The sequence below is a fragment of the Hypomesus transpacificus genome, chromosome 21, assembly GCF_021917145.1.
Source record: "Hypomesus transpacificus isolate Combined female chromosome 21, fHypTra1, whole genome shotgun sequence".
Lineage (NCBI taxonomy): Eukaryota > Metazoa > Chordata > Actinopteri > Osmeriformes > Osmeridae > Hypomesus > Hypomesus transpacificus.
Genome location: NC_061080.1, coordinates 10433873 through 10446688, shown reverse-complemented (window position 1 = coordinate 10446688; position 12816 = coordinate 10433873). Strand labels below are relative to the sequence as shown.

At 42.9% G+C, this 12816-nt stretch overlaps 2 protein-coding genes across 3 annotated transcripts; both read left to right on the top strand.

The window, feature by feature from the left end:
- Window positions 1-437: 437 nt before the first annotated feature.
- Window positions 438-5842, top strand: LOC124483390. Its single transcript, XM_047043824.1, has 3 exons — window positions 438-910; window positions 2215-2529; window positions 2847-5842. The coding sequence occupies exons 1-3, from the start codon at window positions 718-720 to the stop codon at window positions 4916-4918; spliced, it is 2580 nt and encodes an 859-aa protein (XP_046899780.1). The 5' UTR covers window positions 438-717; the 3' UTR covers window positions 4919-5842.
- Window positions 5843-8491: 2649 nt separating this feature from the next.
- LOC124483418 (zinc finger and SCAN domain-containing protein 2-like) lies at window positions 8492-12720 on the top strand. 2 transcript variants are annotated; one of them, XM_047043866.1, is made up of 4 exons: window positions 8492-8780; window positions 9714-10022; window positions 10335-10808; window positions 11293-12720. In XM_047043866.1, exons 2-4 carry the CDS (start codon window positions 9830-9832, stop codon window positions 11766-11768), a joined length of 1143 nt encoding a protein of 380 aa, XP_046899822.1. In that variant the 5' UTR covers window positions 8492-8780; window positions 9714-9829; the 3' UTR covers window positions 11769-12720. The 2 variants fall into 2 exon arrangements, with proteins under 2 accessions (XP_046899822.1, XP_046899821.1); XM_047043865.1 differs by having other exon boundaries at window positions 9705-10022.
- The last annotated feature ends 96 nt before the right edge of the window (window positions 12721-12816 follow it).

Sequence of the window (12816 nt, the reverse complement as noted above, 5' to 3'; positions counted from 1 at the left end):
CTGTATTATAAACATCTAGATATAATGGGATTATATAAAACGTTTAAAAGTAATGTAAAACAAAAAATAGAAATGTCATTAGTTTGCCCTGACATTCTGTGGACAGCTAATATAGAAGATTAACAAGGAAACAGGGATTTCAATGTTTTGGTTGTTTTCGTAACGCCCAGCCATAAATACGTCTAAAATGATGGCTGAGTGACTTGTACTTCGTCAGTGTAAAGTCGAAAACATATCGCATATTGTGGTGAAAGTAATATTCTGATGACATTATTGCGGTATAATATAGTTTTTTTTCCCTTCACAATACATTGATTAGCCAGTTAAACGAATAAATGTAAGTCTACATGTACGACATAAAACCTTGAATGGTCAAATTCCACAACCACAGGAAGTGCATAATGTTGTTGAACTACTGACCGGATAAGCTTGATGTTTACATCCGGCACGAATTTCGAAGAGGAAGCAAAAGGGCTTACCACGTTCATGAGTGGACTGGCTTAAGTTGGGAAGCAGGTCAAAGGGCAGTATTAAAGATTGTTGATCACTAGTATGCGCTGCATTTGTTGCTTCATCACAGGCAATATAGATATAACGTGATCATTATATCTGAGCTGGTCGTCGCTACTACTATTCAGTAGAAACTCTACTGGGCTAAGGAGAGAGTAGGAGCTAATAACAGCCAACAGTGTTGCGTATCAGTTTTACACTGCTAAAATGGCTAAATCAGATGAGTTTGGAGAATTCATCCGTGATGTACTAACAAAAGGAGGTTTAAAGATTTTTGAAGGATTTGAAAAAACGTTGGCTGAGTGTAAAGAAGAATTCTCTCGTTCAGAGGAGGAGAGGAAGCGGCTACAACAGCTGTTGGACGTTGTTTCTCCACCCGAGATTAAGCGACGTCGAACAGGTTTGTTACTCATACTTTAATGTTTTGTAATGTTTAACGTTATCTTATTTTGTATCGTTTTCACGCTGGAAAATATCAGTTTGGACGTGTTCGCTGTTTGTGGGTCGCTTCTTCATCTGGTTCTGGCCGGTTGGTTTGTTTCATATTTGCTGACCTATAAAAGAGGAAGAGGGCTATTGGTAACTAATCCGACCGACAGATTTAACGCTATGTGATTTAAACTAATCCGTTGTCTGATTTTAGTTACCTATCGCATCTTTCTCACAAAAGCCCATTTGTGGATGTTATTAGAGTACTTTTCACCACGTCCCAGGACTCCCATGGTCTTCAACCCTGGTCCTCAGGGACCCCCTGTCCTGCACGTTTTAGATGTTTCCCTGCTCCAACTCACCTTGATTCAAATGAATGGTCGTTGACAGGCCTCTGAATAATTAGATAACGACCCATTCATTTGAATCAGGTTTGTTGGAGCAGGGAAACATTTAAAATGTGCAGGACAGGGGGTCCCTGAGGACCAGGGTTGAAGACCTCTAAGGCATGAGACCGACGACTCATTGCGCTGAAAGGCATTCTATAGCAGTGCTGTTCTTATACGTCATAAACGTATAATTACAGCCAAGTTTGACTTTAGATGTATATTTATAATTGACTAAAAGCACCTTATTTCGAAGAAAACTTTTCCAACTGTATTTTGAAATATCTCATGGGGCCTATACTTCGAATCAAATTCAACATACCCGTGAATATAAATATTTTAGTTGGCTGCAGTTAACCTAATAACCGCAATCGCCCTAAGCAAGACGGTGGTTAAACTTCTTAACACTAGAAGCGCCAAACATCGGTCATTGTCGGCAGTGAAGACATTTTTGTACTCAATCAAATTCGAAGACCATGCTTCACCAATATCTGTTTTAAATTTAAATAAAGGTCTGATCATTTAACATTACAATCCTTTTGGTGCAAACGAACAACTGTCTTAGTGACCAGTGACACAGGGGTTTGGTTTCTGCAGCCACAAGACCAGAGACCCACACTGACACACTGTTCTCGTCTTATTGTCACCGTATTTTGCACTGTTGCATACTAGTCTGTATTTGCCCTCACACGATAGTGACATTTACATAATTTAGTAATTTAGCAGACGCTCTTATCCAGAGCAACTTACAGTAAGTACAGGGACATTCTCCCGAGGCAAATTAAGCTACCGTTTTCAACACAACTGAACTGATTTAGTGACAGAATTGACCAACCAAACTGTCCCAACTGAGGCTAAATCTAACTTTTCTTGCCTCTTCTGTCCCCAGAAGTGCAGCAGCTGTCTCTCCCGGAGCCCCCACAGATTAAAGAGGAACAGGAGCTGTGGACCAGTCAGGAGGAAGAGCAGCTCCAAGGACTGCAGTCTGAAACTACAGACTCCATCTTCACCAGGGACTCCAACTTGCATATCAGAGCATTTCTCAGTGAGAGATTAACAACAGCAGCTTCAGAGATTTTCGGTGAAGTTAAAATAACATTTGCTGTGTACCAAGAAGAAATCTCTCGTTCTGAGAAGAAGAGGAAGCGGATACAACGGCTGTTGGACGTTGTTGCTCAACCTGAGATCAAGCTACACCGAACAGGTTAGATATTCATACATTCATGTTATACTCTGCTGTGCGTAGAATCGTTATGTCATGTAGGAGGGGGAAAGCTGAATTGGAAAGGTGTGGTTGGTGCTGTTGCATCATGTTTCACAGGGTCCATCCGACATTTTATAATTTTAGTGTCTAAAGTCTTCCTTGTTGACCTCTTTAGTCATCCTATAGAATGATGGTGGAGGGATAGTCAGGAGCAGGTTTCTCTTCAGTGTGCTTTAGATGTCAGTTTTCTTGTGATTAACCATGCTGTCCTTTACAGAGGCTACATCTAACTGTTGTCTTGCTTCTTCTGTTCCCAGAAGTGCAGCATTTCTCTCTCTCAGAGCCCCCACAGATTAAAGAGGAACAGGAGCTGTGGACCAGTCAGGAGGAAGAGCAGCTTCAAGGACTAAAGTCTGAAACTACAGACTCCATACTCACGTCTTCCAGTGTGGAATGTGATTCTGATCAAGAGGGCTCTGTTGAATGTTCACATCTTGACCAAACTGTCCAAGTGGACAACAGAGAAGGAGACTCTCTACCCACCAACACAACTGAGGAGCAAATCAAAGCAGAGCCTCATGTACAAGACTCTGCAGCACCAGAACCAGGCAGTGACTCTCAGCCCCTCTCTGTTGTAGATCAGAGTTTTTCTATTCTAGAAACTTTAGAATCCAAGAGAACACGGCAAAACGAGGCTGTCTCATGGGATAGTCTGTTTCAAGAATGCAGCGAGAGATTCAGCCACAATTCAAATCTCGCGTCGGTTACAATGCCTCAGAGTGTGCCAACAAAGCCACGCAAAGGGCTGGACTTGCTCCAGAACATTGACGAGATGGATTCGGAGGGCGAACAGTGTGGGGATTTGGAGGGAGATGACGACGGGGACGACGGCGCCGACTCTGATTCAGGCTCGGAAACGGACTCTGAGGTGGAGTGCTCGGGAGACCCGTGGTGGAGAGACACGGCGAGAGACGGCACGGTGTGGGTGGAGCAGACAGCCTCTCGGGGAAGGGGGGGGGAGGAGGGCGGGGCCATGAAAGAAGCCCCCGGCCCCACAAGTTACGCCAAGGAAAACATCGAAAGCCCACTGAGCAGTTTCCTGTGTTTGATTGACACAGAAATGTGGCAGAAGATTCGACGGTACACGGAAGCGGAAGCGGAGCGGAAAAGCGAAACGTTCAAAGTGTCAGACGAGGAACTGAAGGCGTTCGTGGGTCTCGTTTATCTGAGAGGCATCATGGGAGGAACGAGTGTGAAGGTGGATGACTATTGGTCGGCTGACTTGGGAAATCCCATTTTCAAAGATACAATGTCTCGTCAAAAGTTCCGAGACATCATGCGTTATCTGCGCTTCGACGACAAGAACACAAGGGCTGACCGGCTGGTGACGGACAGGTTTGCGATGATGTCTGAGATATTTGACAAGTTTGTGAAAAACAGCATCGCTTCTTACACGCCGGGAGAAAACATCACGATAGACGAGCAGCTTCTCCCCACCAAGGCCCGGTGTCGTTTCACGCAGTACATGGCCAATAAACAGGACAAATTTGGCATAAAATTCTGGGTAGCCGCTGATGCATCAACCAAATACATGTTGAACGCAAAGCCCTATCTAGGCAGAGATGACAGCGTCGTGGCTGGGCCGCGGTTTTCCGACAGTGTTGTGATGTGCCTGGTGGAGCCTTTCCTGGGAAAAGGAAGAAATGTAACAACTCACAATTTCTTCCCCTCGTTGGCGCTGGCTAACAATCTTTTGTCAAAGAAAACTACCGTTGTTGGAACAGCGAAGAAAAGCATCAGAGGGATGCCTCGGTGTGCACAGGTTCATTCTGAAAGGTTTTCAACCAAGGTGCTGAAGGCTGGAAAAGTCTCGCTTACGGTCTACCAGGCAAAACCCAAGACAAATGTGTGTATCCTGAGCACAATGCATCAGACTGTTTTAACCGACGATGGCGACAAGAAACTACCCAACACTCTTTCCCACTACAAAAGCACCAAGGCTGGCGTCAATGTCATGGACCAGATGGCACGGCAGTACTCGGTAAGGGGAGGCAGCCACCGTTGGCCGGTAGCAGTGTTCTACAACATCTTGGACCTGGCCGCAATCAACGCTCACATCCTGTACATGCAGAGCATGAACGTGAGGATCAGCAGGAGGAAGTTCATCCTCCGGCTGGTGAAGGAGCTGTGTGCTCCTCAGAAGTGGTCCAAGGCCGAGGAGGCTCGAAGGCGGCTTCTGCCCGAGTCTCCCTTCCAGCCTGTGAAACGGAGACGGTGTCAGGTCAACAAATGTTCGGGGAATAAAACTTTTGAGATCTGCCAGGGATGCAAGCGGCTCGTCTGTGGAAAATGCTCCAAGAATGCACCAAAGCTGTGCTTGGAGTGTTGACACTGTAGGGTCCTGAGCGTGATGCAACTGTTGTGTCGGAGGGGGTGTGGCTTGAGTCAGTCCTGAGTGTAATGCTTTTCTGTTAATTGTGGTAGATCATTGATTTATCCAAATGTAAAGTTTGTTTTACTGCATTGATTACTGATTTACAGACTTGTACACATGTCACCTTTGACCTTGTATGTTCGCTGGGTGGAGGGATGCAACAGGTGTGTTCAACTTCATGAATTCTGGTTATACTTTTTGGTCCAACTTGAGACGGCATTTTCTCAAGAGCAACTGCATAGGTTCTAATGACGACACAGCTATTTTATGATTGGCCAGACTCACACATGACAACTTTGACGCGTGTTTTGTATTTATTCTGACATCTTCAGTTTCACCAATGCTCACATCTGGACCAAACAGTAGGCCTACAATTGAATTAAATATTTGCCTTTATTGACAGACTGTGATAGCCTACTATTGTTGAAGAAAGTGTTTTAGTCCGCATCTCCACTAACAAAGACTTTAGTTGAGTTCTGGTTGTATTATCAATCTGCAGATTGGAAAAAGAGTTTAACATACCCCAATACATGAAATGACAAATTTCAGTGCACTGGTTCATGCAAGTTCTAAAGCGAAAACAATAAAATTTGGGACCATGCAGTTTGTCAACAATAAAGGAAGCAAACAGCGCTTGATCGGCCATGACTGACATCAACGCAGCAAACCACAAGTCCGACTTTACGAAGCCGTTTTTAACTCCCTCCCCGACTGCAAGCGACAACTCTCGCCGCTCGTTTCATGCAGCCGATGTCGAACACACTTAATGACAATGTAAATACTTTTGTTTAAATGTACAAATGTCAACGTATTGGCAGATCCCTTGCTGTTATAACAATTGTAAAATGCACTGTTAAACTTGAACATTAAACATTTCTAACTTACTAACTTGAAAATTTTGTTTCTTGCCACCTATTATTTCCGTCCTCTATATAAAAAAGCTCTGAGGATTGAAGAGTACATGACAAACCAGGTTGTAGTTCTGAGTTCCAAGGCCCAGATTCGATGATTGGACTCACATCTTTCTGTCTCACATCTAATCAGAACCAACACAGGCAGACCAAGGGTTCTTTGCATTTGCAAGAAATAATGGAAGAAAGTCACAAGTTAGAATATTGTACACCATCAGGTAAACTACATCCGGTTTATTCACCATCAGGTAAACTACCCTCGGTTTCTACACCATCAGGTCACAATGACCCGATGAGAACACAAGGGTTAAGGAAAATGTCATATCCTGTAGATTCTAGGTACAGTGTAGAACGTTAATGTAACCTGGTGCGGTGGCCTGTTATCACACCTGAGGAGTGAGTTTACTCAAACACAACACTTACATTTAAGCATTAGGAACTTTCTTACACAAAAAGGCTTCTAGACCGAGGGGCACGGAGTCTGGTGTCTGAGTCTACAATACAATGCTGTCATATGGTTATTATATTAGTAATATATGTTGCACGATGCCCTAGGCTGCTGCTACTACAGCTCAGTCTGTCCCATTAGGCAGCTACACAGCAGACTACCATATGAACTCTCATATGAACTCGAGAGCAAAATAACTCTTTTGCTCAATGAAGGCGGTCACATTTTTCTCTCCTCCCCTCCCTGACCTTCCCTGCTTGGCTCTGTCTTGTCTGTCTGAAACTAGAAGCATGGAATTAATTAGCTGCTCTCTCAATGCAATTGACACCATCTTCGGGGGAACCCAACTGTCCTGACGGGACGTTCGCAGCTGGCTACACGATGGACGAGTGGGCGAATTGGCGTGTCGTGTGTCTAGCGGCGCTTTCCGTGGAGGACGTTGAAGACATCTTTATATTCGGAACCGTGATTACAAGCTTTCTGCTGTTTGGTATAGGCAGTTGGCTTGTATATCGGAAAGTCAAGGATACGGCTGCGGCCATCAAAAGCCCCGTTAGGCTGCTCGACCTGATTGAGTCGGTGGGTAGAGCTGTTGGAGCTCAGACTGTGAACTTACATTTAGTCATTTAGCAGACGCTCTTATCCAGAGCGAGTACAGGGACATTCCCCCCGAGGCAAGTAGGGTGAAGTGCCTTGCCCATGTTACCAAGGACACAACGTCATTTGACACGGCGGGGAATCGATCCAGCAACCTTCTGATTACTAGCCCGACTCCCTCACCACTCAGCTATCTGACTCCCCTTACAGCGCAGTATGGACCCCAAGGACACAACGTCATTTGACACGGCGGGGAATCGATCCAGCAATCTTCTGATTTCTAGCCCGACTCCCTCACCACTCAGCCATCTGACTCCCCTTACAGCGCAGTATGGATTACAACAGGCATAAGTTTGCGGCTCTGCAAAGGAAGATGAAGGAGTTGGAGACCTTCCTGAAGGGTGGACGTAAAAATTGAGTCGCGGCTACTCGTCAAAACAACTACACCAATCTTATCAACTTTCGGCCCCAACTTTCGGCCGTTGCTGGAAAACAACTCCGCTGGAGAGCGATGGAGCGAGACTATCTTGCTCTTCCCTCCCCCCTCCCCCACCAACATCTGTGGCTGGTCTCTACCTGGGTCATGACCAAGGATGTCTCCTTGCCAACACAATCTGCATAGGGAGACTCGTACTGATCCTCTCGGAGCATTGTATGGGGGTTGCCTTTTTCTCTCCTCATGTTATGCTTTGCTGTAACCTTTCTAGTTGGCGCCGCAAATGGCTGCCTAGGTAGGCTCTCCGGCCTAAATTTAAAAAAAATCAGTGTCTGTGCAAACTTTACAATGTGGTAACATGTCCCACATTGTACAATGTGGTAACATGTCCCACATTGTCCCACACAAACTCCTAGCCTAATCGTTTCACATTTGGTTAGTTTGATAGCGGTCACCCTAACCGGGAGACATATCTTAAACGAACATTTAGGTTGTTTTCTTCAAAATAAGGTAAGCCTATGTTTTGTCCATTTTTAAACATAGGCCTATACATTTTGAGAAAACAGCCGTCATCATGAACGTTGGTTGCAATCTGCCATTAAAAGAGAAAACATAAGAATATATGGCCTACAGAAGGAGTTCAGGGACTGGAGACGAAGCCCGTTTTAAATGTCATCAACTTTAGCACGCCAGAAAGTCAGGAACGCCTAGTTCAGCAACAAAACGAAGGTTAGTTTCGCACCATAAATTGCAGTAGGCTAACTGAGCTTAGACAATGTTCAACTGTCTTTTACGGAACCGAATCAACTGGAAATGAGTCAGACTAACGCCGTATCCTACATAAATCTGGTTTATTCGGTTGAACTCGCTTTATGGAACAGGCGTCAGGTTAGTTAGGAATATACAACAATGCCTCAGCCGCCAGTGGTGGAAAACTATTTAAAACTGTCCGATAGCAGACAAATCACATGGGTGTGAGTGATGCTGTATGCAATAAATAATTCAAAAAAGTTTTACTTCTTAATTATACTTCTTTAAATATAAAGCATTGGGTTCAATACAAGAGGATATCAATACAGTTATATAAAATCTTGATGTTGTTTACATCCGGCATGAATTGGGCTACGTACCGGAAACGGAAAAACTTGCTTCTAAGACTAGCTAGTTGTAGCTAGTAGACAAAGTAAGTTCTTTGAAGTAGAGTAGGTAGCATCTATGAAGCTTAAGGGTCAACTCCGTTGAGCAAATTTCGAAAATGCCTAAATATATCCGTGACACACTAGCAATATAGCGCCGGAGATTTTCTGTGGAGTTGAAAAAACGCTAGTTGAGTAGGCTACAAAGAAGAAATCGGATTCCATAGAGGAGAGGTCACGGCTACAACGTTGTTATACATATAACACAAGATCAAGATACACCGAACAGGTTTGATATCAAGATAGACTTGTCTCAATATTATTTGTGTGCAACAGTCCGTGTGTTAATGTATAACCTGTAAATCGAAAAATACACAATACGAAAAAGACTTCCTAACTCACAGACATTGCAAATATAAAACGGATCTGCGAAAATAACCTACAAACACTAAAAAAATATGGCCAAATATGAGAGAGATGTTTGAAATTGTCGCCATCAAAAATGACATTAATGTATTTATATGACATATGTCGTTGTTGTAATTGTGCCAACAAAGAAACTGAGGAACTGGAAGATCACTGTCCTGACAGTGATGACTGAGTGTCCTTAATCTGTTATTCCTTATTCTGTTTTGTACAGTTTTATATATCATATTTCATATTTTGCATAAAGATTGTTTTTATGGTTGATCAGTGTTGTTTTTATTTGTGGAAGAATGAATGAATTGAATGTTACAAAAACAACAAAAGTCTGTGCAACACAGTCCTGCAGAAAAACAGGAACATCTGCCTGTGTTAACAGGCACTTTTGCAGCCGCAGTGTCGGATTTCTGGTCATCCAGGTGACGTGCAAGGTCCCATCCTCTATTTGCCAACCATATCCATCCATGTTGACAAAAAGCAGCTACCTTATTTGTGTAGAACGATCACGTGTCGAACCGTGCCACCAAAATCCTATTACGCTCTGAAGAAACTAGTTCTGCATAAAACATAGACCCATCAACAATTGACTGGAATTTCAGCAACAAACTTTTTTTAGGTAGCTTAGCACAGATCCATTTTATATTAGCAAATGCTCATTACATTACCTATCCTTGGTATCTTGGGCATTAGAATCTGAAGTTTTTAAGCTCTAGGCTCGAATTTGATAGGCTCAAATGTTTTAGGCTTGAATTTGAGCACTGATTTGCTTCCATTGCTCTCTCTCCCGGAGCCCCCACAGATTAAAGAGGAACAGGAGCTGTGGACCAGTCAGGAGGAAGAGCAGCTCCAAGGACTGAAGTCTGAAACTACAGATTCTCTAGATTTACCAAGGAGTTTTATGGTTTTAGCGTCAACATGTCTAAATTAAACATGATCAGAAATTTTTTAAGTGAGAGACTGACAATGGCGGCGTTGGAGATTTTCGAGGTCGTTGAAGTAATGTTTGCTGAGTGCCAAGACGAAATCTCTCGTTCCAAGGAGGAGAATGCGCGGCTACAACGGCTGTTGGATGTTGTCACTAAACCTAATATCACATTACACAGAACAGGTTTGATATTCATACATTCATGTTATCATCTTCTGTGCGTAGAATCGTTGTCATGTAAGAGGGGGATAGCTAAATTAGAAAGGTTGGTTTGTGCTGCTATACCAACTCTCTTTTGGACAGTGATGTTTAGGTCCAATCATAGTCTTCTTGAATCAGATTCCCTCCATTTGGGGTAACGAGAGGTCCACCTTAACACCTATTACCTGCTAAAAGCACCTTAATATCAACAGACATGGTTTGATTTCAATTGGTAGGTTTTTAGCTGTCAGGAATGTTAGCTTGCAGAAAGTAAACTTGTGTTTTCTCCTTCAGATGTGCAGCAGCTCTCTCTCCCGGAGCCCCCACAGATTAAGGAGGAACAGGAGCTGTGGACCAGTCAGGAGGAAGAGCAGCTCCAAGGACTGCAGTTTGAAACTGCAGACTTCATCTACACTTCTCCCAGTGTGAAACATGACTCTAATCAGGAGGGCTCCTCTGAATCTTCACATCTTGACCAGACTGTTAAAGTGGAGTACAGAGAAGGAGACTCTCTACCCAGCAACACAACTGAGGAAAAAATCAACCAAGAGCCTCATGTACAAGATTATGCAGCACCAGAACCAGGCAGTGACTCTCAGCCCCTCTCTGTTTTAGCTACAGACTGTCCTGCAGCTCAGAGTTTGGAGGAGGAGGAACATGGAGGAGTGATACTTTTACAGAACAGAACACAAAACAATGATGCTCTTCCAAGGGACAATAGACCACAGGGAAGTCACACAGGAGAGAAACCCCATCAGTGTCAACAATGTAAGAAACGATTTGCTTTCAAAAGTGCTCTTCTTAAACACATGAGAACACACACAGGAGAGAAACCTTTTCAGTGTCAACAATGTAACAAACGATTTGCTCAAAAAAGTGTTCTTGTTGATCACATGAGAACTCACACAGGAGAGAAACCTTTTCAGTGTCAACAATGTAACAAACTATTTGCTCACAAAGGTAATCTGGTTGATCACATGAAAACACATACAGGAGAGAAACCTTTTCAATGTCATCAATGTAACAAACGATATGCTCTCAAAGGTAATCTTGATAAACACATGAGAACACACACAGGAGAGAAACCTTTTCAGTGTCAACAATGTAACAAACGATGTTCCCACAAAGGTAATCTTGTTAAACACATGAGAACACACAGGAGGGAAACTATAGCAGTGTTAAAAATGTAAAACAACAAGATATAATTCTAAATTGTTCCTTGTCTCATATGACAAACCAATCTCTGTTGTAGCTCCAGATTGTCCTGCAGCTCAGAGATTGGAGGAGGAGGAACACGGAGGAGTGCTGCTATTACAGAACAGAACACAAAACAATGAGGCTCTTTCAAGGGACAATATACCACAGGGAAGTCACACAAGAAAAACAATACATCAGTGTCAACAATGTAACAAATTATTTGCTGACAAAGGTAATCTTGTTAGTCACATGAAAAGACACAAAGCAGGGAAACCTTTTCAGTGTCAACAATGTAACAAACGATTTGCTCAGAGAGGTACTCTTGTTGATCACGTGAGAACACACACAGGAGAGAAACCTTTTCAGTGTCAACAATGTAACAAACGATTTGCTCACAAAAGTACTCTTGTTAGTCATATGAGAACGCACACAGGAGAAAAACCTTATCAGTGTCAAAAATGTAACCAACGGTTTGCTCACAAAATAAGTATTGTTGGTCACATGAGAAAACACACAGGCGAGATACCATAGTGTGAATTATGTAATGTTTTATGCCAGAAGAGGTTGGTTTATCTAATGAGAAATTAGGAGTTTGAATTGATTTCCTGTCCACTGGGTATTATATGCTTTGCTTCCTTCCTTGTTCTATATGCTGGTGCCAAGCAAGGAGCACCTTCCACCTTAGATACCGTTACCTTCCACCTTAATTACCGCTACGTTCCACCTTAGATATTTTCTAGAATGTTTAAAAAAAGTTTTGAAATTAAAGTTTCTAAGGCCTTGTTGACACTTGACTCCTTTTTTCTGAAAAAAGCGCTGCCTTCAGCGCCTTTTGAACACCTTTTCAGAAAAGCGCTGGGTGACGTCAAGCGTATTTTCCTTACGAGAATTATGTAACCTGAACGGAATCATATAGTCTAGCGAGACATTATTATCCGTTATTTTCCGTTGATTACTTATCGACAGCTAGCTACTATGGCCAATAAAATGCAATTCCTTGCTTTAGCTTTGGCGTTTGAGTTGCCATAGCACTAGCCATAGCCTGGTAACTAAGGTAGGTTACTAGGGAAGGTACACTCATACCTACTCTCCTCGTCCTGATTGGTCAGCTGTTTATATGGCGCTTGACGTCACCCAGCTTTTTTCTGAAAAGTTGAGAAAACTGAACTCAAAAAGGCATCGGGCTCAGCGCTTTTTTTAGACGTTTTTAAAAGGCGGACGCTTTTTTTGAAGGGCGTCCGCCTTTTTCCTTTTCCCATAGGGTTGCACGCTCTTTTCCAAAAAAAGAAGTCAAGTGTGAATGTGGCCTAAAAGTTTTTAAAAGGTTTTGAAAGGTTGAATGACAGATTTTTCCCTAGATGCCTGAAGAAGCTGATGTGTAGATGACCTTAACCTTAGAAAACGTTTGTAGTGAAGATAGTCTATTTCAGTAGTCTGTATTTTAAACAATAAAAAGTTTTACTGGAACTTATTTTGTATTTTATTAGCCAAGTTATTTCTTACTTCTGTTACAACTGGCTCATGGAAGACAGATGTAGGCACAACTGGAACGGTTAGCAATGGTTTAATGATTAACCAT

Excerpts from the sequence above, each read along its gene's own strand:
- LOC124483390 (XM_047043824.1), top strand. The coding sequence starts at position 718 with ATGGCTAAATCAGATGAGTTTGGAGAATTCATCCGTGATGTACTAACA. Across the intron at positions 911-2,214 it reads GATTAAGCGACGTCGAACAG|AAGTGCAGCAGCTGTCTCTC; the intron begins GTTTGTTACTCA and ends TTCTGTCCCCAG. Across the intron at positions 2,530-2,846 it reads GATCAAGCTACACCGAACAG|AAGTGCAGCATTTCTCTCTC; the intron begins GTTAGATATTCA and ends TTCTGTTCCCAG.
- LOC124483418 (XM_047043866.1), top strand. The coding sequence starts at position 9,830 with ATGTCTAAATTAAACATGATCAGAAATTTTTTAAGTGAGAGACTGACA. Across the intron at positions 10,023-10,334 it reads TATCACATTACACAGAACAG|ATGTGCAGCAGCTCTCTCTC; the intron begins GTTTGATATTCA and ends TTTCTCCTTCAG. Across the intron at positions 10,809-11,292 it reads ACCCCATCAGTGTCAACAAT|CTCCAGATTGTCCTGCAGCT; the intron begins GTAAGAAACGAT and ends TCTCTGTTGTAG.